Source organism: Squalius cephalus, assembly GCF_949319135.1.
Source record: "Squalius cephalus genome assembly, chromosome: 9".
Classification (NCBI taxonomy): domain Eukaryota; kingdom Metazoa; phylum Chordata; class Actinopteri; order Cypriniformes; family Leuciscidae; genus Squalius; species Squalius cephalus.
The window spans coordinates 13365604-13392224 of NC_137130.1; the positions used below are offsets into that span (position 1 = coordinate 13365604).

Here is a 26621-nt window from a genome sequence, read left to right on the forward strand (position 1 = left end):
AATCACCTTCAGAAATTTCCACTCCCATCTGCATTTTTAATAGATTGCGGCCGCATTGCATATTTGCCCTGTTTAGTAAATCCGACTATGTAGTGAGTGTGTAAAATGTTCACCCTGTGAGTTCAGCATCATGATGGGATGTCATGATATATGGGATGGGATGACATGAGCTGAGACTTAATGTCTATTTTTCATCCTTTTCTCTCACACTGACATCCACTCTGTTGTTGAATGAGACTCTCTTGACATTGTGCTAACGCATACAGTAACCGATGTTTACACGTAATATTGACTACGCTGTCTGAACAAACAGATCAGATTTCATCACTTGTAAAATGGACAGTCAGTTCTAAATATCAGATTTGAAAACCAAATTGCATTTGTGTGTAGTGTGAACAAAGCCTTGGAGGTTCAACCAAAATATAATTTAGTAAAACAATCATTTCAAACCTGTCAGATATCAGCCTTCACAGCTGTGGCCAGGTTTTGTAAGCCTCTGCAGTTTATATGGGTCACTGCCGGCCACAGTAGCCAAATCATGGAGAGTGTTTCAGATGTTTGTCCTGGGTGTTTGGGTAAACTGTTTGTCTGGGTGTTTGCAGTATTATGTAAGATTTCAAGGCCATGCTTTTGCCTCAGATGTCCTCTTCTGCATTGTCACATCACTGTGGCTATAAGCACACAGCATTGAAAAAAATGGGTTAATTTTTCTATTTGTGAATTGATTTATTTTTAATGTTTGACATGGCATTGCCATGTGCTAAACTCCATTTGAAACTATTTTAAACTGCTTTTATCTAAATGTTGTGTAATAATTTTACTTGTTCATATTATAAGGGTGGAGGACTAGAATGCAGAAACTACTTGAATCAATATATAAACTGGCAGGATAATATAATGTTAATATTATACTTGTATAATATTAGTTGTCGTAGGGACAAAAGGCCTTTAAAAAATGAAATATATTTATCATTATTAATAAATTAACAATATACATTTGGAAAAATAATGTCCACCTTATTTGTCAAACTACTCATAAGCTATTTTTATTGTAGCTGAGTGCAGTCTGGAAATGTCCTACTTTTTTGTTTCTTACATGGTAAAAACCACATCATCAGAAATTCACGGGAGAAGTTTTACTTCCTCTGTAAGGAGAGGAAGTGTTTGTGCGTGTGTGTGTGTGCATGTGTGTGTGTGTGTGTGGAGACAGGAAACATGTGAATTTGTGTTTGGCTTTTTTTTTCCCATGCAGGGAACCTAGTTTTTACTTCTGGCTTCCAGTTGTGAGTTTATTGCTGACACTATAATCACTACACAGCCTCAGGGGTTTAAACAGGAATCCAATGATTACAGGGAAGATACAAAGATAATATAACTGTTTTATACTAATGTTTTTCCCCAAGGGACATCTTTAGGCTTGTTCACACCAAGAACGAGAACTATATTAGTGCCCACACCAGCGGACAATATCGTTCTGTTTATTTTAAATGCATGCTGCAGTTTTGTCGTCTGCCGCTTTAAATGCTCATGCTTTTTAAAGTTGGAAGGATTCTGATTGGCTGTCAATGTTTTTATCGCTCTTTAGCTGGATATGTAGAACTTTATCGTTATCTTAATCGTTCTTGGTGTGAACAAGCCTTTAGATTCTGTGAAGATTTTTTTCTTTCTTTCCCATTTACCCATAACACAAAGGCTTCAATAATAAGTCTGTGAGTGAGTTTCAGTCCAGTTGGTGATGTCATTTGCACTATAGGCCCAGTGCTGTGTTGTCACTATGAATTACTTTTTTCTTTTTCTTTTGATCATGTACATTTGTTTATATTTCTTGAAACTTTAACATTTGGCTTTCTGTGATAGACTAAACATTGTTATTGTGAGATTGGACTGATTAAGTATGTCTCAGGTAATTTCAAAATATAATAAAATAGAAAACAGTTGCTTTTAAATTGTAATAATATTTCACAGTATTACTGTTTTTAATTGTAATTTAATTCGTTTAAATTTTTTATCACGTTTGTGGCAATTCCTAGGAAATGTTGGCAGAGTAAGTAATAACCACAGGCCAAACAAGAACTGCATTAAAAAATTGTTGTTGAGCCCTGCAGATTTCCACAGACTTGGAAACACCCACTATTCACAAAGTTCCACACAACCGCTACTCCTTGCGTGTTCATTAAATGCTTTGGCTTATTTGATTATAGTTTCAGTTACTGCTATGAATATACAGTAGCACTCTCAGTCCATTTGACTAATTTTACCAAACATCAGCACAGAAAAATATAAAAATGTCAGCTAACATGTGGCTGGCACATTTGCCAAGTATTTTACATTGTACAAGGCAAGCCAGACCCTAGTGCCTTCCCATTGGAGGTTGAGGCAAGTGATGTACAAACTATTAATATTGTTCACATAGAAGAGGTTTAAATATGTAGATTTTATTTTTAAAAGGCCATTCATAATATCACACACAATAGAAAGCCTGTAAAAATGGTAGCTATGCAGTCAGATAGGAAATATGTTTTCAAGATAGAACGACCTTTAATATTATGAGGACAGAAACAGTTTGGAAATAGTTATTTTCAACTAGACCATAGGCTTCCAGCATCTTAAATGTACTCTAAAGTTTTCCTAAAGTTTTTGAAGCTTAGCGGTTAGCCAAAGTGCTGGTGAAACAAGTTCTGATTCATTTGCCTTTCTCTCCTCGTCATTTCTTGTTGTCTCCCCTATAAAAAAATAAGTTTTCTCAAAGACAAGTATAGTAAATATTGGTGCATATGTCTACTAAAATCTTACACTGCATTTCTACACTCCCTATTGACAGGTCTGAGTGCTGCCAAGCTGTTGGTGGAGAGCGGCCTGAATCCTGTCCTCCTGGAAGCCAGGGACCGTGTTGGTGGAAGAACCTTTACTGTTCAGGTAAGATACTCATCTGAATTCTGAATCAAATAAAATGACTTCATGTCAGCACAAATGGTCTGCTTCTACATGTGTGTTAAGACTATAGTCTATAGTCATTATTGTTTAAACAATGTGCAGACATTATGTTACTTATTTTGGAAAAACAAAACAAAACTCGCTCCACACACTTACTATGATGTTGCCTATTAGAAAAATCATTGGGTTTTTTAGATCGCTTCATATTTCAGTATTCAAAAGTATATTTTTAAAACGTTATTTATGTAATTGTAATTGCATTTATGCCACCTTTGAGCTGCATTCAACAGTCTGTAAATACATCTAAATGTCACTTCAGATTCTTCAGCTTCTGTGACATTTCTGCAGTGCAAAAATGGGTTTAGTTGATGCTGGTGACATTTGATTGGTAACAGCCCTATAGTGCTATAGCTCTATTGTTATAATTAAATTTAATGATTAAATGTAAGAATTTTACATAAAGTTGTTACATGCATCAAATAAAGTTAGAAAAATGCCCTTATAAAGGTAAAATTCCCCAGGAAGTCAATCTACACTCTTAAACATAACGGTTCTTTATTGGCAATGATGATTCCATGAAGAACCTTTAACTTCCATTGAACCTTTCCATTCCACAAAAGGTTCTTTATAGTGGAATAAGGTTCTGTAGATTATTCAAATGTTAATTTACACTGAGAGTAACATGGTTCTGTTAAGAACTGTTGAATGAAAGGTTCTTTTAGGAGCCAGAAATGGTTCTTCTATGGCATTGCTGAGAAAAAAAACCTTTTGGAATCTTAATTTTTTAAGAGTGTAAGGGGGCAAATATTGCGCCTTAACATAAATGTTCATTTCTGTCACTGCTGCAAACTAACCGTTGAGCTGAATATGAAGAAAATGAACGTTTCTGAAGTCAGCTGTCTATGACATCCCTAAATCAGCCAAGGTACCTGCACAAAAACACACTCAGCGAAATTTGCTATCAAAATATCAGGATTTAGTCAATGTTGCACACTCTTAGTTAAGTCTTTCTTAAGTTGCACAGGCTGGCATCCCACTGGATGATTTTTTTCTCCCAATTTTTAGTCATGAACTCAATTACGAAGTCTTTCGAGTCAAGTCGGATGCTTGCCACCACGGCGAGTTTGACAACATAATGGCGAAAAAATCTAAACCAAGTTTCAAGTTGGGTCGTGGGACTAATTAGTGGGAATGTTTGCCATTCACGTGGACCGAAATCTGCTGTCGTTGCGTGCATATTCTACCACTTCCTTTTTTGTTTTTCCTTTCTTTGCTCTCACTGTGGCTTTTAGTGACAATTTCATTGTTAATCCTGCACAAATTTTGTTTGCCTTCAGAATAAGGAGACCAAATGGGTGGATCTGGGAGGAGCGTACATTGGGCCCACTCAAAACCGCATCCTGAGGATAGCCAAACAGTACGGGGTGAAAACATACAAAGTCAACGAGGAGGAGTCTCTGATTCACTATGTGAAGGTAAACCTCAGTGAAGGCATACACACCTAGTAGCTTGGACTTATTACCAAATCAAAGGAAAAACAGCTACAAAATTCAAAACAAGATTTTTCCCCTGCCTCAAAATCCAGCTCTCTTCAGAGCTCCAGGGCAAAGCTTCGGCTAATAATACAGCCTTTTGTTTGAGCACACTCATGTCTTAATGCACAGGAAGTCAGAGCTAGGCCCAGTGCGCTCAGCTGAACAGGGCTGAATACAGAGCCTCTCCTTCACATTAGCGTGCTGTGCTCAAGCCTGGAGATGCTAATCGCAGCCTGAAGGAAGTCTGTAATATGGTTTCAGATGCTTGGAGTGGGTAAGAAGGGCAGAACTCAAGACACCAGCCTCCCCTCCTCCTGCCCCATATCCAATTTGAGTAGACACATCACTGCCCTTAGCACATGCACACTGCATGACCTTATTAGATTTGGCTGTAGATTCAGTGCCTTCTCCGCTCTGACCCTGCTATTACCAGGATAAATCTCTGGATTCATAGAACTGCTGTTTATCATGTGAGCTTTACTCCTTTCTGTGGTCATATATTCGTAAGACAGATACATGAGGTGGTTTTAAAGTTATTGAGCTAAATCATAGAGCTTCTTGAAATAGAGACTGGAAAACCGACAAGCTCACTCATACTCAGGAAGGCGGTGTGCACAATGGGAAAGGTCATGGTGAGTATTCATTGGAGTGTTCATTGTAGATCATGTCAGAATGGAAACCGATTGCAGTTGCCATGGAAAAGGCCCTTTGGCATATTTCCCATAATCCTGTACTTTGTTTAGCAGAATAGTTAACTGTGTAACACCGTAATATCACATCTCTTCGATCTCAATATCCTATATCCTCTCAATATTAAAAATCAAGAATGTGGAAGTAGTAGAATCTCACTAAAGGGATAGTTCCCCCCAAAAATGAAAAATGTTGTTCCAACTGGTATGACTTTCTTTTGACACAAATGTATGACTTTTGCATAATGTGTTGGTTGCTCTTATATTTTATAGTAACATCTGTGTTTAATCTGTCTAATCAGTTTTCATCTTTATTATTGTATAGACAGTTATTATTGTCAATGTTGAAAATAATTCTGCTTAATATTTTTGTGGAGACTTATCCAGTTTTTCTAGTTTTATTTTGTTAACAGATAATACAAAACAACAGCATTTTTAAAGTCTGCGTGAACCGGAAGTTGTAAACGACTTTTCTTCAGTGTTGTGACGTATTTCCCAGTGAAACGGAATATTGAACAGAGGGCAGGGTTTTACTCTAGCGCTCCTCCTCTCCATTTCTCGCTCATAGCAGACTAGCGGTTTGAGGGGAGTGGTTAAGCGTTTCCCAACCCAAGCCGTCAAACCTACATCATCAGAGAAGGAACGCCATTCCAGACCGGAAGTAACATTTCAGACTTTGATTAAAGATTACGACGGCAAACAATTTTTTTCTGTGTATTAACTTGCACGGATTAATTGTTCACCACAAGACTAGTAATATGCGCTAACAAAGTAAATAGGGTCAATTTTGATTTCAGTTGGACTTTAAAAATGGAAATTCTTTGTAACATTATAAATGTACGTTCTGTAACTCTGCAACCTTGCTGAATAAAAATATAATTCTATAATTCTTTTTTTTATTATTACTAAGCCCAAACTTTTGAACTGTAGTGTATGTTTCAGAAATTCACCATTTTGTGCTCCACAAAAGAACATGAGGGTGAGTAAATATTGAAAATGTTCCTTGGTTTGTGCGGTTTGACAGCGCAATCATTGTCAATGTCAAGCCAGGTGTTCCTTAAAGGGTGAGTTCACCCAAAAATGAAAATACTCACCCTCATGTTGTTCCAAACCCGTAAGACTTTTGTTCATCTTCGGAACACATTTTTGGGTGAACTAACCCTTTAACAGTTTTTGACAGAATAATTTACCCAAGGCACTAATGCAGAATGAATGAGCAGAAGAAGACACTAAAAAGAGACTTTGAACACATGTAGACATATCTGATTGATTTCAAGGCTTCATTTGTGAGAATGCATCAGCATCTCAGAGGCACAATGATACTACTTGAAAAATAAAGGAGAGGCTCAGAGCTGTGCTACATTTCAACCAATATAGTTATGGTCTGTCTTGCTACAGGCTGCTTTTTTGTACGTGTTTTGATTTAAATAGAATGAATGTGAGCATGTCTGTCCTAATGATTAATGGTGTGTGTGTTTGTGTTAGTGCATGTACTGAAGGAGCCTTCCCCTCTCTCCTCACGCCATTATCTCCTGATCGGAGCATCCCTGTGGGTTACCATGGCAGCACTCCTCATCAAAAGACAATCGCTATCAGGATTGAGGGGATACACTCTTTCTCTCTCTCACGTTTTCTCACACCCTGATGTCTGGCTCTGTCTTTGGGATCAGGGGCGTTTCCCTCTCATTTCATCCCACAGAGAAACAAAGGTCTTTACTGTTGAGCTAAAAGCAAATGTCTCCTCAGAGAGGGTTTTTGCTGGTGGTCACTAATTAGTAAACCAGTGTCAATTTTCTATCTTAAGTTACATTCACATTTGCTATTGTCTGGTGAATTTTTGCAATCAAAATCCAGTCATTTTAATAGGAATCCATAAGATCAGGAATTTTGCTTTTTGGGCGAAAAATTTCCTCATGCAAGTTTTGCCACAGATTAAGAAGTCATGTGCAACAAACTTCCTTATTCTGTAAAATTTGTCATATCGCTACCGGTTCAGGTTTTTTTTTTGTATGTGCTTTAAATATAGAGACGTTTTACTCAAAATACTTTCAAAGGAGGGAGCAAAGATGAGCTTAACCGATGTCCAATGCATATATAGATTGATATGTAAAAAAATAAATAAAAAAAAATCTTCTTCTCACTAACATTTAGATATTTAAATCAAATAAAACGGCAACAAATAAAAAGAACTAGCTAGGTTAGCTGATTACTGTAAAGGAATAGTTCACTTCAAAATTAAAATTCTGTCATCATTTACTCAACCTCAAATTGTTTCAAACGTGTATGAATTTCTTTCTTCTGCTGAACACAAAAGAAGATATTTTGAAGAATATGGGTAACCAGACAGTTGATGGACCCCATTGACTTCCATTGTAGGAAAAAAAATACAATGGAAGTCAATGGGTCCATCAACTGTCTGGTTACCAATATCCTTAAAAATATCTTCTTTTGTGTTCAGCAGGAGAAAGAAATTCATACAGGTTTGTAACAGAATTTTCATTTTGATGTGAACTATTCCTTTAAAAGCCCATAGATAACACTGTCATTTCGTACTGCCGTTAACATTTTCTCCAACAAGCAGTGAGACGTGTTTTCCTGTTTGTTCATGTGATGTGATCATACATTGCTACACTATTGACAATAGACAATGGAGCTTTTTTACCTGCGAAATTTTGCAGAAACTGCAGTAATTTTGCTAATGTGACCGAATCTTAATCGTGACGGGTCACTAACACATTAATTACTATCTCTTACTATCTTGACTATGTTGACTTTAATGACAGTGAAGCAATTCACCTTTTGAGTTCATCCAGGATGTTTATCAGAAACCTTTCTGCTTTCGCTGAACTGTATTATGAAAGAGGCTCATAAGGTAATTTTATCAGCCCCTCATGTAGTCAGTCACATTTGCGTCTGCACGATTTAGTTTTACTACCGCTTTTATAGTATCACCTGTTACTCAGCAATCACGTATTGGCCTTGAGCCTGTATTAGCCAATAAGGGCCTTACAACGAGCAGACATTTTATAATTAAAGTGAGCGTACAGCCAAGGCGCCCGTGTAATCAGCTTTTCTATAGCTGTAATCCTAAAGGCCAGACCCAGTTTCCTCTGCCTCCGTCCGTGAGCAACTCGCATACAACTGCACTTTCAGGCAGCATTAGCATATCAATAATTTGATTATGATTGAACAGTTGTGCAAAGGCAGTGTTGTTAAAAAATGAATACTAGTGTAATTTACAGTGTTTGCATTACTGTGCATTTACATTAGCAATACTAATAAAACCACATATACTTGTGTATTAATATTTGGGAACTACTTGGAACTTAAAATGTTGTGATGCTTAAATTCTCATGTAGCATTTTAAAGGATAGATTTTGTGTTTTTTAATTAATTAATTAATTAATTTAGAAAAAATAGCATATCATTTTAATATCGGCCATGAAATGAAAATAATTATCAGCTTATCCGTAAGCTGTCGAAATATAATTGCAAAAAATCCCAAACATTGTGCACATCTGCTTATAACAACTGTTTATCTCTGAAAAAAAAACAAGATTTCTGTCAAATGTCTGTACTGTAACATACAGGCAAATAGAATGTTACTTCAGAGGATGATACATTTTGTGTGGAACAGGATGTGGTCTCATATCTCATTGCTAGTAACCGAGACTGACATGGTGGGCGGCTAAAGAGCAGTATGAGGTTAGTGATAGTAGAGAGGCTTAGGTTCTGCTCTGGCTGAAAGGATATCATAAAAGATGCAGTCCATCTCTCCACCTCAATTCCGTCGCTATGGGAACAGACCTGTTGCTGGATGCTGAGCGATCTAGTGTCATCTCCTGTATTGGTCTGGCAGCCTCACAAATCATATGGAAATGTCATGGTCCCTTATTTAGCTGAACATATTTTCCTGTAGTGCTAGGTGGTTCAGAAATGCAAATGGCTGAGTCATGTTAAAAGATCATAAATTATAAAAGAGCATTATGCATATGCTTTTTTTTTTTTAAAGCCAGCCTCAGGCCACATAGACCATTGATAGATGGGTTCAACTGACACTGCTGTAGAAGCGTCATGCATGTGCTCCCATTTTTAAGTGTATTTTAAATTGAAAAAATATATATTTGATCATTCATGTACCTCAAACAGCAGAGCATGATGCTAACAACTCAAAAGTCATGGGTTTTGAATCCAAGGGAATGCATAAACTGAATGCAATGGAAGATGCTTTGGATAATGTATAATTAAGCATGGATATTATAGATTACAAAATTGTCAAGGTGGCTTTATATCTATATCACTTTTATATACAAAACAATAGGATCATGGCATTCCTTCTTTGCTGACGTGTTTGCGTGGTCAACCATTTAACTGTCCTACTAAGTGCATTCTAGTCCTACTCAAAAACCACTCTGGTTCCCCTCAGATGTTTTCTGCAAGCAATAAAATGACAGGGTTTTAGCAATTAAGTGACGGTGCGCTGAAAATGCACAATCATTCAGACACACAACAAATTGCCTGGAAGTGAACGCTGGACATCAAACCCAGTGGTGCGTGAGAATCCTTCTAGGTGACAGGTCTTTGAATGAGGCAACCTAGTCAAAACTGCTGACAAAACCAATGTTGCAGCAACCTTTAGTACATTTTTGACTGTCACTCTAGGTCCTTCTTTATCACGGACTTAATTTTCATTATGGGTTTAGTCATCATTAGTGACTTTATGTTGAAGAACATATTGAAACGCAGCGCTTCGTCTTTGATGTGTAGTCAAACATTAATCAATCAGCCCAACAGTGCTCATTTAAGAGCCCCACAGCAACAGAGCAATTCAGGTATGAAGTAATGTCTGCATATAGTTACCCTATTGGCCAGCCACAGAGAATGATCATACTGACTAAGCGTTTCCACTACTGTGGTAAGCAGGGGAGATGTGTGAACAGCCTGTGTCATATAGCTGCTGTTTGCCAAATACCAACATTGTCATTATCTGTGATTATGAATTTCCTTTTTATTGTATTAGCGTTATTTATGGGTACTTTTTCATTATTGTATGTTCCACCCCAACCCTCTAAATGAGCATATCTCTTTTTCCTGCTCTTAATAAAGAAGATTGTCACATTTTATGTGAAAATCATAAAATCGTACTGAGAGTTGATAAGGTCAAGTTGTTTCTGATCTTCTGGTTGTATTAACGCAAACTGTAAAGGCTGTGAACAGAGGCCCTCCATTAACTGATTAGATTCCAAGCCAGGCGAGATGCAGTTACGTATATTTTAGGCAGCGAAGACCGTTTTCCATTCCAGACTGGTTACACTTCTAATGATAATGAGGTCATGATGGCTATGATAAAGACATTACGTCAACAATGACAAAATAATAATTACAATTTTCATTATTTGGTGATAGGGTATAGGTTTTTTATAGACATTGTTTCTTGTTTCCCAGGGGAAGTCATATCCATTCAAAGGGCCTTTCCCTCCAGTGTGGAACCCTCTTGCCTACATGGACTACAACAATCTCTGGAGGACAATGGACAAGATGGGAATGGAGGTAAAGGCCATTTTTGTTCATAACCGGCTCCATTTGTTTCCCAAAAAAAAAACGATGAAGTGTTCTCCCATATACCAACGATACTTATTGAATGGCGCCACAACACCGCTATTGAATCAACATCACAGAACAGAATACGACCAGTGTAGTTTGATTCCCGAATGAATGGCTCTAATGTGTCAGTACTTACACATATACTGTGTAAGGTTCTTTTTAGTGAATGAAACACTAGTGCAGTCCAATTTTCAAGCAAACCAATCTGCAGTCAAATGCTCCTAACAAACATAATTATAATCATCCGACGCATTACAGGGCGGCATTAAAAAAAATAAGCTGTCCACTTGCACCTAATGCTGGGATCTGAAGTTTGTACAGAGACGCAAATGAGCTGTTTAAACAGGACGTGTCAAAGAGAATATTCCTTTACTCTTCTATTTGTCCTGTTGTCAGCCGACTCAAGCATGTGAAGTAAGTCAGAAATTGAACAGGCATATGTATACTGTGTGTGATGTAAAACTATTTCTTGATATCTTGCTCTTGAGGTTGTCATATATAAATCCCACAATATCCAAATGAGCTGTGTTTGGAGCTTGATTACAAAAACACTTTTTTTATAATGAGGAGGATGTTTTAACATGCATTTTCAGTAGTATTTTATAAATTATGAATAAAATATATGCTACCACATTTTGTTTTGTATTGTTTAATATATTGTTAAAGGATTTGTCTCCTCTAAACAGGCTATGAAAAAAATTATCTTTCCTAAGAAGTGTCTTAAATGCATATTTGATTAAAATTATCTCATCATTTAGCAATGGAACTGCATTTTTTTCTAATCATTTGTTTCTTACATATAAATACTAGAACAATCGTTAATGGTATTGTTAAAGGGTTAGTTCATCCAAAAATGAAAATAATCCCATAATTTACTCACCCTCAAGCCATCCTAGGTGTATATGACTTTCTTCTATCAGCCAAACACAGAGTTATATTAAAAAACACCCTGGTTCTTCCAAGCTTTTTAATGGGAGTGAATGGAACCCTAGACTTTGAAGCCCAAAAAAGTACATCCATCCATCATAAAAGTAATCCATATGGCTCCAGGGGGTTAATAAAGGCCTTCTGAAGCGAAGCGATGTGCTTTTGTAAGAAAAATATCCGTATTTATAACTTTATAAACTAATCACTGGCTTCCAGTGAGAGTCGTATACGGGTCGAGTTCCGGTGGAAGAGACCCAACGCATGACAGATGATGTAGGATTAGTGTAAACTTAGGTGAGAGTAACCGGTGCTGACCGGTGTTTTGTTTTGCTCTATCCTCTGCGCTTCCGCGTTCGTCAATACGTCATGCGTTGGGTCAGAGGTCACTCTTCCGCCAGAACTAGACTTGTGTACGGCCGTTACCGGAGGTCAGTGATTATAGTTTAGAAAGTTATAAATATGGATATTTTTCTTACAAAAACGCATCGCTTCGCTTCAGAAGGCCTTTATGAATCCCCTGGAGCCGTATGGATTACTTTTATGATGGATGGGTGCACTTTTTGGGCATCAAAATCTTAAGGTACCATTCACTCCCATTATAAAGCTATGAAGAGCCAGGATATTTTATAATTTAACTCCGATTTTGTTTGGTTGAAAGAAGAAAGTCATATACACCTAGGATGGCTTGAGGATGAGGAAATTATGGGATCATTTTCATTTTTGGGAGAACTATCCCTTTAATGGAAACAGAATCAATTATTTCAATTGAATGAATAGTCCGAGTGCCTGACAGCAAATGTGCACTTTAGATTCCTAAAGAAGCTCCATGGAGGGCCCCTCATGCCGAAGAGTGGGACAAGATGACCATGAAGCAACTCTTTGACAAAATTTGCTGGACCAGGTACAGAGAAGGGACCAATTAATATCAGGTTATTGTTGTTGCAAATTGGCTATTGATGGCATATCCCTTTACCAACTTATTGCTTGCAGGGCCGCTCGCCGTTTTGCCACTCTGTTTGTCAATGTGAACGTGACCTCCGAGCCCCATGAGGTGTCTGCTCTGTGGTTCCTTTGGTACGTCAAGCAGTGTGGAGGCACAATGAGAATCTTCTCTACCACCAATGGAGGCCAGGTAAGTTTTCAAACAACATTTTTAGCTCATTAAAGCTGTAGGCCTCACTCTAAAAAGTAATTCAGGTGACATGTTGGCACAACTTAAATAAATGCATGGTTGCAAGTTAAAAATTCTAATTTATTGTTTTAATGAAACCTTTTATCAAAAAAAAAGTGTTTATCCTACAAATTAAGTTCCTCAAACTCAATGTAGCTTGTTGGTTGAACGTAAATTCACTCAAAGTTATCATAACTCAAAATAATTGATGCAAGCTGTTGTGTTAATTTTTTTTGTTGAGCCAGCACATTATTTTTTTAGAGTGTGTTGTGTAATGTTTGAAAACTATGTTTTCTCGGTTGGTTAATTATCTGTTAAAGACCAGAGTTAATTATACAGTAAACATATGAACTCCATGACATCCACGTTTGCACAGCATGTTTTTGTGCATCTCTTTGGCTTTTTCACTGCACAAGTATAATTATCATCTGTGGGAGAGCGGGAGAAAGACAGGGCAAGCGAGTGAGAGATGGGGGCTTTAGCGTCCTCACACTATCTTTTAGAAATATTGGCAGTTCAGGAAAGCAGGTGTTAGAAATAGTGATATAAATCAAGCAGTAGCTGTTCAATCCAATGTTCTTGCCAAGTCCAATAGTCACTGCCACCGTTCTGTCTTTACCCCTAATTTAGCCAACCACAGCTCTCAAAATAGGTCTAGTTGGAAGGCAAAAAACTGACTTTCTGTGGAAGAAAGAGAAATGATTTGCTGACATGAGTACAGAGGAAATAGGTACATTGGGTTAATAATAATAATAATAAAAAAAAAAATAAAAAAAAAATAAAAAAAAAAATATATATATATATATATCATCATTTATAAATATACATCATTTAAATAGTAGTATTCTATAATATTTATAATTTAATTGATTTATTATCGTTTTCATTTGTATTTTGGGCTTTGTCTAATTCTTAAGCAACATATGTACATATTGTTAAAATTGGTCTGTTTGTAGACCCAATATTAAAGAACCAGTTACCAAAAAAATAGTGTAAATACTGGTAAAACAGCACTGACTAAAAAAACTAATTTCTGTCATAATGCGGCAAGTATTTGCAGTATTTTTTCAGTCAAGCCACATGCCTCATACAGGTTAGGTATTCAATTTATTGATCTATGAATTTTATTCATTTAGCTGATTTTAGTTTATACAAGACTACCTTGTGCCGTCCCCATTCATTCCTAGCACAGAACTGATTATGTAATATACCGAAATAGTGGCCACTGTATCTGGGTCATATATAGCAGGAGCCTCCTAGCAAATGTGTCATTTGATGATACACAAATAAACCAAATGACAGTTTTCTTGAAGTGGATAACAAACTGTCACTTCTCTTATTAAAGACTTCCTATGTGATGGCATTGTCAATGAACTGTCAATGATTTGACTGTTCCTGTTCTATAATCTGTTTTATATTCTGAATGTGTCTGATAAGGTATGTGCATGGTGGACAGTATTATACAACTCTGTCATCATTCTATCTCTGAGACACAGAGACACCTATTGGTGGATTAAAGAGTTGCATTCCATTTTTATGTATGACTATTAAACTGATCATACCCATTACTTACAATATCTAACTAAAGTGTACATACAATTTAGTATGATGCATGCTAATTTTGCTAAGTCTGGAAAACTACTTTCTGCTGCCCCATATGACAGGAGCGCAAGTTTGCCGGAGGTGCCAATCAAATCAGTGAGGCGATGGCGAGAGAGCTGGGTGACCGTGTGAAGCTGGGCAGTGCTGTCTACAGCATTGACCAGACTGGAGACCTGGTGGAGGTCAGGACAGTTAATGAGGAGATATACAAGGTGAGAAGGTGCATTTGAAATGGACTACTAGCATAATGCTTACTGCAGACTACACAGTATATAATGACTACTAATAATTAAAACAAGCTATGTGAAAGAATGCATCATGCAAACTTTCAAACAGTAGCATGTTTTGTTGATGTCACATGTCTAGTTGTTGTCTAGGAAACACACACACACACACACACACACACACACACACACACACACACACAAGTAATTTATTTCTATTGAATAAATATATGACAGTAAACATGCTTTTGCATTTGTAGTCAGATCTCTTGGGCCTTCTGTGACATTGAAACATACTAGTTTGACTCTAATTATATGTCTTTAATAATTTTATTCAGCAAGGATGCAATAAATTGATCAAAAATATCAATAAAGCCATTTCTACTGTTACAATATTATCAATAATATTCCACAAAAAAATTAAGCAGCACAAACATTTTCATCATCTATAAAAATAAGATGTTTCTTGAGCAAAAAATCTGAATGATTTCTGAAGGATCATGTGACACTGAAGACTGGAGTCATGATGCTGGAAATTCAGCTTTGCCATCATAGGAATAAATTACATTTTAAAGGTATAGTTCACCCAAAAATGAAATTTCTGTCATTAAAGGGATAGTTCATCCAAAAATGAAAATTAGCCCATGATTTACTCACCCAAAGCCATCCTAGGTGTATATGACATTCTTCTTTCAGACGAATACAATCGGAGTTATATTAAAAAATGTTTCCGGCAGACGGCCGTACGCATTGCTTTACGCCAAAAGAGTAAAGGCCTGTTCACACCGGGACGAATTTCGCGCGCGATATTCGCCGACGTTTAACGCCTTGTGACTAAACAAAGGGCGCCAATGTGAGTGTGCACACCAGCGCGAAAAACGCCACTCGTAAAAGCGTCATTTTTTGAAAAAACGCCTCGGTTTAGTTTTTTTGGTTTGACGCGCCGCGTCAAAAACTATCCGACCAATGAGATTGGCGCTTTTGTTCACGTGTCTGGAGCTTCTGAAGTTACAGTAAACTTGGGGGCGCTCAAACACAAAACGGTCTTGCCGAGCACACATACGTAACGGCGAAGAAGATATACACCAAGTAGCGTCTACACTGCCGGGAAGAAATAAGACGAGGAAGATGCAAGGCAAGATGATTGTAGAGCTGCTGGTCTCGTTGGTGTCGGAACATAAAGAACTATATGACAAACGCGACAGCGACTACAAAAATCTTGATAAAAGAGAACTGCTATGGAGTGGTTTTTGTTTTACATTAAGCGCCATCTAATGTCAGGGAATGAATTTGCATGTTCACTCGGCTCATCGTCAGCGAAAATCGCTTGGGTGTGAACACAAAAAATGCGTTGAAAAACGCTGGCGAATAACGCGCGCCGATATTCGTCCCGGTGTGTAGGGCCCTTAAAGGCCTGTTCACACCGGAACGAATTTCGCGCGCGATATTAGAAGACGTTTAACGCCTCGTGACTAAACAAAGGGCGCCAATGTGAGTGTGCACACCGGCGCGAAAAACGGCACGCGTAAAAGCGTCATTTTTTAAAAAACACCTCGGGTTCGTTTTTTTGGTTTGACGCGCCGCGTCAAAAACTATCCGACCAATGAGATTGGCGCTTTTGTTCACGTGTCTGGAGCTTCTGAAGTTACAGTAAAACACAACTTGGGGGCGCTCAAACACAAAACGGTCTTGCCGAGCACACATACGTAATGGCGAAGAAGATATACGCCGAGTAGCGTCTACACTGCCGGGAAGAAATAAGACGAGGAAGATGCAAGGCAAGATGATTGTAGAGCTGCTGGTCTCGTGACAAACGCGACAGCAACTACAAAAATCTTGATAAAAGAGAACTGTTATGGAGTGGTATGCACCTTGTGTACCGGGGTATTTCTGTTTTACATTAAGCGCCATCTAATGTCGGGGAATGAATTTGCATGTTCACTCGGCTCATCGTCAGCGAAAATCGCTTGGGTGTGAACACAAAAAACGCGTTGAAAAACGCTGGCGAATAACGCGCGCCGATATTCGTCCCGGTGTGTACGGCCCTTAACACTTGAACTTGACACACAACGTAATGACAAATGCTGTTGCCCAGCCCTGTTAGTTTGAACCGCGAGAGGCGTCAATTGCCGTCATTACGTTGTGTGTCAAGTTCAAGTGTTACTCTTTTGGCGTAGTTTTAGTCAATAAAGTTTTAAATATGGATATTTTTCTTACATGAACGCATCGCTTCACTTCAGTAGGCCTTTATTAACCCACTGAGACGCACACGTGGAGCACTTTTATCATGAATACATATGCTTTGATGGACTTCCAAAGCCATCCAGCCATTCACTGGCATTATAAAGCTTGGAAGAGCCAGGACATTTTTTATTGTAACTCCCGATTGTATTCGTCTGAAAGAAGAATGTCATATGATATACACCTAGAATGGCTTCAGGGTGAGTAAATCATGGGCTAATTTTCATTTTTGGGTGAACTATTCCTTTAATTACTTGCCCTTATGTCGTTCCAAACCCGTAATACTTTTGTTCATCTTCGGAACACAAATCAAGATATTTTTTGATGAAATCTATGCTTTCTGTCCCTCCATTGACAGCTACGCAACTGAAACTTTGATGCTTTAAAAAGTTCATAAAGAGATCGTAAAACTAATCCATATGAATTGAGTGGTTTAGTCCCAAATTTTCTGAAGATACACGATTGCTTTATATAATGAATAGATTGAATTTACGCTTTTATTCACATATAAACATTCATCAGCGCACACATCAGTTGTGGTAAACGGAAGCTCAAGCATGTTTGCTTGAAGTGCGAGAACCAATAAGGTTCATTCTCGTGTGTTACGCATCACGTTTGAGCTTCTGCAGGAACCAATGAGGTGCAGGCTCGTGTGTTACGTAGCACATTTGAGCTTCCGCAAGAGTTTTGTTCTCGTGCATCAATGTGAATAAAAGCCTAAATTCAATCTGTTCATGATATAAAGCAAACGTGTCTCTTCAGAAAATTTGGACTAAACAGCTCAATTCATATGGATTAGTTTTACGATTTTTTTATGAATTTTTGAAGCGTCAAAGTGTCAGTTGCGTAGCTGTCAATGGAGGGATAGAAATCTCTCAGATTTCATCAAAAAGATCTTCATTTGTCTTCCGAAGATGAACGAAAGTCTTACGGGTTTGGAACAGCATATGAGGGTGAGTAATTAATGACAGTGAACTTTTGGGTGAACTATCCCTTTAAAATATATTAAAATAGTAAACAGTTATTTAAATTGTAATAAAATTTCACAATATTACTGTTTTTACTGAATCAAATATATGCAGCATTGACAAGCACATAAAAAAAAAAAAAAATACATGTCTTAACTTAGGCTATCCGATCAAATTCGTTACATGGAAATGGAAGATCAACTTAATTACATTGCATTGTGGTATACAGTATTCCAAATAAGTAGTGTCACCCCTTATTTTGTGCATGTATACAAAATTTCTTCTGAGTAGGCAGTATCTTAAATCTCAAATTAGCTAAATCGGCTAATTTGAAGGACAAATGTCCCACTTTGAAGTATGTATCACCATGTGTGTGGATTGTGTGTGGAAGCTTGGTGGATTGTTATCAGTAAGCCGCTCTTCATCCCCCTGTCCTGGCCACATCCTCTTTCCTGAGCTGAAAGCTTATTAAAGGCTGCTGTAGAGCTGCTAAACCCTCTGGGGAGGAACAGTGGGGGGACACCTGGACGACTATATTCAACAATAGCTCCATTAATTTAATGTAAAAAAAAGAAGGCTTTTATGCTCACCAAGTGTACATTTATCTGGTCAAAAACAGTAAAATCAGCAATATTGTGTAATATTACAATTTATTATTATATTTATTATTATTATTATTATTTCACTTGTAATCTTTAATCAAAATAACATCCTCTCTATACTGTAATGATGTCTCTTCTCTTCTCTGATGACATGTTTACTGGCATGAGGGCGGGACAGCCTGTCACTCACATGAGATCATCCAATCACAACAAGCCAATCAATTCCTGATGGACAAAATCAAGTCCCGCCCTAAATTTTTTCTTGTTCAAGAAGCTGTTTCACTTGGATATATGTTATAATAGGGGACAAAAAGACAATCATAACTTCCATTTCATGCCGACTTTAAGTACTTTGTTGATGATTTATGGGGTTTGATCCTGCCACCTATTACTTCAACAGTCCTTTTAACACAAAACTATCTGAAATCACTTAAAATGTTTTTTTTTATGGCTTTTATTTCTTTCTCGGTTCTTGTAGGCCAAATATGTCATACTTGCCATACCACCTGGGCTGAACTTGAAGATCCATTTCAACCCTGAATTACCCCCTCTGAGGAACCAGCTCATTCATAGAGTGCCTATGGGCTCAGTCATCAAATGCATGGTGTACTACAAAGAGAATTTCTGGAGGCAGAAGGGTCTGTACCTCTTGCCTATTTTCCATTCAATGAAATCACTTAAAAACAGTGTAAGGGTGTGTTCACACTTGTAGTTCGATTCATTTATTCAGAATTGTCATCGGTTCAGAAAATAATACATTTAATCCTGGTTCACTTAGTGTACACTGTCATTTTAAAGAAACCTAAAGATAATTAAAAAACTTATTTTGCAATGGACTTAACGAACATCCAAAACTATGCTGTGTTCTGGGCTAAATGCGCTCGTTGTATGTGTGTAAATACTATGATGGTATTTTGACCAGCTAAGAAATCGTGAAGAGTTTTTAAAATGTGTAAAGGAGTCAAAACAGCGGCAGGAATTCCTCCGTTGTACACAAACGAAGATTTGCTGCAGGAAGACGGCGTTTCTGACACCTGTACTGAACTGTAATGGGCAACGTAGCTCCTATGAAGAGAAAAAAGCAGGTTTCTGTCCTCTAGCATTCTGTCCTTTTTATGGTGTTTTTGGTTCGTTTAGATGTCTTTGGTCCGTGTTGTGATTATATTTCTGTCGAATCGCTCCAGAGTTCATTTAGACCAGCCTTTTTAGGGGGTTTGTTTTGCTTGTTTGGTGCGCACCAGGGTTTGCATGGCAGTGGACAGACACACTTAATCAAATGAACCGCACTAACAGAGCAATCGCAACAGAGTTCGTTTTAAACGAACCAAACCTGACAAGTGTGAACACACCCTTAAAACAATCTGAGTGGGACTGAAGTGGCTACACACAGTTTTAAAACTTAAAACTATGAAAAATCTTTTTCTTTATATGAAATAATGCTAAAATAAAATCTATACATTTTAGATGAAAAACTTTAGATGAAATGTTGACTTCCTTTAAGTATAAAGTAGGGCTGTGAAAAGATTAATCATAATCATAATGTTTACATAATAAATGTGTGTGTACTGTGTATCATTATTTTGTATATATAAATACACACACATGCATGTATTTATTTAAGAAATATTTGCATGTATATACTGTATATATTTAAATTTAATTTATATTATATATAAATATAAATATTTGTATATATATAAATAACACATTTTTCTTAAATATATACATGCAACTGTGTGTATTTATATATACAAAATAATGATACACAGTACACACACATTTATTATGTAAACACAAACTTTTATTTTGGATGCGATTAATCGCGATTAATCTTTTCACAGCCCTAGTATAAAGGAAAGAGACATTGAAAAATTAAAAGACAAAAGCACATAATTATTAAAATGAAAACTGAAAATATAAAAATAAAAGCTAATTCAAACTATAACTAATACTAAATTAACACTGGCTACACATGGCTGTTTTGATTTTTCAGGATACTGTGGCAGCATGGTGATCGAGGAGGAGGAAGCGCCGATTGGTCTCACGCTTGACGACACTAAGCCTGATGGGTCTGTGCCTGCCATAATGGGGTAAATAAAGCGATGAGCTTTCTACTGTAGGATGAACGTAAACTGCTCACAAAATAAATGAGATGCCTGAGGTGACAGAACAGTAAGCTGGTTCTTTCTCTTTTACAGTTTCATCCTGGCACGAAAATCCAGGAAACTAGCAGGCCTGACGAAAGATGAGAGGTAGAAATGTCTGTTTTCATATTAGTACAATGTCACTATACTTTGCTGAAACGATTATTCTTACCAGAACGTTGTCAACCATTTCAGAAAGAGAAGGATCTGTGAGATTTATTCTCGTGTGCTCGGCTCAGAGGAAGCGCTACATGTGAGTCTCCATGAGCAGAAATCATCCTTTTGTCTCATAATTTTTTGATGCTTACTTTTCATGGCGGTCTTTTTTTCTCAGCCTGTGCACTATGAGGAGAAAAACTGGTGTGAGGAGGAATACTCTGGTGGCTGCTACACCGCCTACTTTCCCCCTGGTATCATGACACAGTATGGCAGGTTAGTGTACCGCACCTCCAGATGGAGCATCTCTGATTCAGCATTATACTAGACTAAATCAACATGAGAAGATGTTTCTCTCCATCTCAGGGTCCTGCGGGAGCCTGTGGGCAGGCTGTACTTTGCAGGAACTGAAACGTCCACAGAGTGGAGCGGTTACATGGAGGGGGCCGTGCAGGCGGGCGAGAGAGCCACTAGAGAGGTGGGTTCCTAGCCATTTAGTTACTGAGATCTAAATTGTTCAACCCAAATTTCCTGTTTCAACATCCTCAAGTTTATTGACTTTCATGAGCATGCTCAGTTTGAATCCCACACTGTTTTCTACACATTCATCAAAAAAACTTTATTATCCATAAATATTGTGTTGGCTTGTTTTATTAGTTCTAGATGTTATTGTTATTACAACCTTGCTGAATATATGTGTTAAATTCTTTCAACGAAAATTGTACTAACCTAAATGCCTTAATTGTAAACGTTGTTGAAAACCCCCAAATACTATATGCTTTATTCTTCCAGATTTTGTGTGCAATGGGAAAACTCGATGCGAGTCAGATCTGGCAGTCAGAGCCTGAATCACTGGTATGAAATTCACTTTTTAAATTTAAGAAACATTTTCTATATGCCTTAAATTTAAAGAAAAACCTCTTTGGGATCTTGAACAAGTGCTACTCTAAACCCTTTCCTCAGGATGTCCCAGCCCGGCCGTTTGTCACCACATTCTGGGAAAGAAACTTGCCGTCCGTTGGAGGGTTCCTCACGTTTATGGGCGTGTCCTCCGTCCTGGCTCTGGCCACAGCCGCAGGAGTGGTCGCCTACAAGAAGGGGCTCCTCCCACATAGCTAAAGCCCCTCCCACTTTTACAGCCTGTTCTCTGTGACCTGGCCTTTTGATTGTGGCGTTCAGTCATCTAATCACAGCCACAACTGCCTGGGTATGTGGCCGAGTTACTTAGTTGAGATTTGACATACAATTGCTCAGTCATTGTTAAAAATTAACCAAGTGATTATTATGGCATAATGAGTAGTTACTAATTGTTAATGTGGGAATTGCCCTGTCAAAGTGTTCACAAACTAGGCGACAATCCACAACCATTCATTGTGTGTGTGCAAGTTTTTGTGTGTTTATCACCAGTCTTATTGATTACCTCTGCTAATTTCAGGTGCTGTTCTCAGGAACTCATTAATTAACCTTCCGACATTACAGAGATAAGATTAGCATTTAGCGATGCATTTTGTTGTAACCTGTGACAGAGAATATCTTCTCTACATCACAACACAGAAGCTGTATTAGCTTCAGCACAATTCACTATATCATTCATGAGAGAAGCAGAGGCTGTTCATGTCAAATTTACTCTTGATTCTCAACATGCCATTAATGACAATGTCAAACGACAATTAGTACGGACTGGCTTTGTGTCTGGTAGTATAATGAAGTGGCGTTTATCAGTCATAGAGAGCTGATTTGAAGGATGTCCCAGTGTTTAAAGCTGCTGTGTGTGATTTTGTCTGATTGAAACATATAAAAGCATTTGAATGTACTTTTACATGATGTAACAGTGTATACTTGAAATATGAGTTTTATTTTTTACTTGCATTTACTGTCAACCATCCATTGTTTAAGAATCCCATAGTATATTATTAATAGTAAAAAAAAAAGCTAAAATGTAATTAAATGTTCATTTTTTAAAACAAATATAAAGACTTTCCCAGTTTATCTAAATGGTTTAATGAGTTTTTTTTCCATCCACCAACTTTGTGATAAGTGGAAAGCATCCCCTTCCTCACCTTCATAGCAGTAGCCTGTGCAATATTGTTTCCAGAACAATTATAATATTATGTATTTTATAAAATGTACCACGAAATGCAAATGAATATTTAATTGTCTAAAACTGCAATTAATTGAAAAGGAGGTGATGCAGCCCAAAACATAGACAGATTTAAACCTAAAATGTATTATGTGTGTAAACCTGAAGTGCGTAAATTTTGTTGTTCCAAAGATGTGTTGTAACTGTTGTTTGTGGTGCCTTAATCTGATGTAGTATTCCTCATTTCTCAAGTGCCTCCGGTCTTGAACATTGCTTTCTAAAAACGAGCTCTTTTCACACAGTCATAACCAGAATTTCTGAAGATCTTTCGGTAGATAAATCTGCATCGAACTCGAAGTGACATTTAAAAACTTGCTGTGTGCTGCTCTAGTCTTCAGCATGCTGTACAATCAAAAGCTCTCACTACAGCTTCCTGAAGAAGCCGCTGATGATTCAGGACGGACAGAATCAGAGGCAAAGCCACTCCTGCCTGTTGATTATAACGTTGGATAAGAAAGCTTACAATCCATGACCTACACCATAGTTGGTCAACTGTGAACTTAGTAACGAAGAGGTGATTCTTTAGTCCTGACATGTAGTTGCTGTAACTCCGCCACCTGGTGTGCTAGTGAATTGTGCCCCTGTGTGTGTGTGTTGTTAATGCTTCTCTGAAACCACATACTGTAACATGGCCCTGTTTATCCGGTCTGTTGTCGTCTGCTCAAGGTTTGCATAGCCGCCCAGCTACGATTCCTATGTCTGATTTTGTGTGCGTATTAAAATGTCCAATGGTCTAGTCTTGTAATTGCATTATTTGATCTCTTTGTACAAATCATAAGCTGATAATAAAAGTGTGATTTACCACCAGTCCCAGAGTATGCCGCTCCTCTGTTATCTGTGTACATACAGAGTTCTCATCTGAGTTGCTGCCCTTTAAAGTCACAAGCTTCTTGACTGGCGTGACGTCCTCCTTCAGGGGAGAGAACAGATGAGGGCCTTCCAGCAGAGGAGAGCTCATTTCATCCGCAGCAGGGCATGGACTTCCTCAGCCACATTTAAGTTCCTTGGGCTGCATGGAAGTACAACTTGTCATACAGATGTTCTTCTTTTTTTTTTTTTTTCAATGATCTTTTCTTTCTATGATTTTTTTTATTTATACATATATTTTTAACATTATTTAGAAATTATATGCCAGAAAAAAAAAAAAAAAAAACAGTAGATAGATTAGATAGATAGAATATAGCTTTAAGAGGTTCAGTTCTTGGTTTAACCATTAGGGGGTGCCCGTGTACCACATATGTAACAATAATAGTTATTTCTACAGGGGTTGGACAATGAAACTGAAACACCTGGTTTTAGACCTCAATAATTTATTAGTATGGTGTAGGGCCTTCTTTTGCAACCAATACAGCATCAATTTGTCTTGGGAATGACAGATACAAGTCCTGCACAGTGGCTAGAGGGATTTTGAGCCATTCCTCTTCCAGAACAGTGACCAGGTCACTATGTGATGCTGGCTTGCTCCTCCAAAATACCCCGAAGTGGATCAAAAACATTTAGATCTGGTGACTGTGTAGACCATAGGAGATGTTCAACTTCACATTCATGTTCATCAAAACATTCTGTCACAAGTCTTGCTGTGTGTATTGGTGCATTATTATGCTGATAGACAGCACCAGCGATGGTTTTATGTTTTTTGGATACAATCCGGCTCAGTACCTGGACATCCCTTTCAGACAGCTTCCTTTTGCATCGACAGTTACTGCTATTGGATGTGGATCGTCCTACATGATTTCCTGCCGACATTATCCTGGATACCATAGCTCTCAATACACCGCAAAGACTTGCTGTCCTGGTCACAGATGAGTCAGTGAGATGCACACCAACAATGTGTCCTCTTCTGAACTCTGATATGTTTCTCATTATGTTGTGTGGATTGCAATATTTTATGTACAGCTGTGCCATTGCTCTGCTAATTCAACCTTCACACTCTCCTCTTACTGATGGAATGTAAAGTCAATGAAGATTGCCCACAAGGCCATGTACATATAGGGGCGTGAAACATCTAACACAATACATTTACATTTAGTCATTTAGCAGACGCTTTTATCCAAAGCGACTTACAAATTAGGACAAAATTAAGCGAGTCATCATGAAGAGGCAAAAACAACGCAAGAAGTGCTCAAAATACGAAGTTCAGGCATTTTTCAGAGTAGCATAAGCCCGATAAGTGAGGTTTTAAAGGGAAAGGGGAGGTTTTTTTTATTTTTTTTATGCGGTTAAGTGCTCACGGAAGAGATGGGTTTTCAGCTGTCTTTTGAATGTTGTCAGGGATTCTGCGTTCCGGATGAGGGTGGGGAGAGCGTTCCACCAGCAGGGAACTGTGAATGAGAATGTTCTGGAAAGTGATTTTGTGGCTTTCTGTGATGGAACCACGAGACATCGCTCTTTGACCGATCGTAGGCTTCTGGTAGGGATGTAGACTCGTAGGAGTGAGTGAAAGTAGGAGGGAGCTGACCCTGTTATAGATCTGTAATATTGGCCAGTGTTTCAGTTTCATTGTCCAACCGTCTGTCTGTCTATCCATCATCTAATCAACTGGTGTTAAAAATGCACAAAAAATAAAAGCTACATAGTTTGAACAAAGTATTCAAAACATTAAACATACAGTGATCTCATATTTTTTGTTGAAAATGTCTCAGAAAATCAAACAATTATGAGTGTTCCTCATAAAAAGAACTCAGAGCACACGCTGAAAAATGCCATCGCCGCCAATGCCATCTCCATCGTGTGTCCTTTGTCTTATTTGTCTTTAAACAACGGCAAGGTAAATGCCAATTCACTTTTTTTTTTAAGAATGGGTGAATTAATAGCAACCCCAACACTATTTGCTCTATGAGAACACAGAGAATCTGCCAAATGTTATCACCTCGTCATCACTCTCAACAATGTTTCTCAACATCCCAGCTAAAAGTTCAAAAGAAGCATCAGTGTTGTATAGAGATAAGGGAAGCTAGGATATCATATCGCCAAATAATACTTTGAAGTTGTATATGCTGAAAATGGGCTGAAATGCAGGGGGGGGGGGGGGGGGGGGGGGTACGAATAAATTTGTGTGATAAGCATTGGATAAGACTCTCCTCCAGACCAAAGAGAAAAAGAACAAAAGCTGCATCACCAAACACCATCAAACGAGGGAGAGCAAATCCCACATAAAAGGAGTAAAGAAAATATCCCTGAAGACACAATTTAGAGATGACCAGGGGTCCTTATATGAATTTAGTGTTCATGCTAAACTTTATTAAGGTATGAGGCTGTGCTGTATAATTTGCTCAGAGGCCTAATACAAATAGGCCTAATACGAATGACTCTTGAGAGTTAATCATAAAATATTAATGAAAGGCACTGGTTTGTTTCTCTGATATCTTAGTGTATGAGGTTCCATTTGTGCCAAAAATGAGTCGACTGCTTTGTGCTTTGCACTATAGATTTGTCCTTGTCTGCAGTCAATGCCTAATTGTTCAGATAAATTAGCCTATATATATATGTTGATGTGTATGTTCTCTGTTTATGTCGTATAGTTCTGTCATACTTACTGTATAGTCTTCTTCTGTTGTCCTTACAGTAGTCTTGTCCTGTCGTTTATGGAAGGCTGTTGCAAACAAAATGTGTTAGGGCGGATTGTGATATAAAAACAGAAAACAAAATAAAAGTCTTATACAAACGTCTGATACAAAATTATAT

At 37.8% G+C, this 26621-nt stretch overlaps 1 protein-coding gene across 1 annotated transcript in view; it reads left to right on the top strand.

Moving 5' to 3' along the window:
* mao (monoamine oxidase) overlaps positions 1-23753 on the top strand; it is a 37309-nt gene extending 13556 nt beyond the window's left edge. The window contains exons 2-15 of the mRNA XM_079880803.1: positions 2822-2916; positions 4272-4409; positions 10604-10708; positions 12499-12590; positions 12680-12821; positions 14525-14674; positions 18976-19135; positions 20491-20587; positions 20696-20749; positions 20837-20894; positions 20976-21073; positions 21164-21275; positions 21590-21652; positions 21761-23753. Of these exons, the coding sequence (XP_079736929.1) occupies positions 2822-2916; positions 4272-4409; positions 10604-10708; positions 12499-12590; positions 12680-12821; positions 14525-14674; positions 18976-19135; positions 20491-20587; positions 20696-20749; positions 20837-20894; positions 20976-21073; positions 21164-21275; positions 21590-21652; positions 21761-21916 (1520 nt within the window). The 3' untranslated portion in view covers positions 21917-23753. The remainder of the gene's footprint in view (positions 1-2821; positions 2917-4271; positions 4410-10603; positions 10709-12498; positions 12591-12679; positions 12822-14524; positions 14675-18975; positions 19136-20490; positions 20588-20695; positions 20750-20836; positions 20895-20975; positions 21074-21163; positions 21276-21589; positions 21653-21760) is intronic.
* Positions 23754-26621: the final 2868 nt, after the last annotated feature.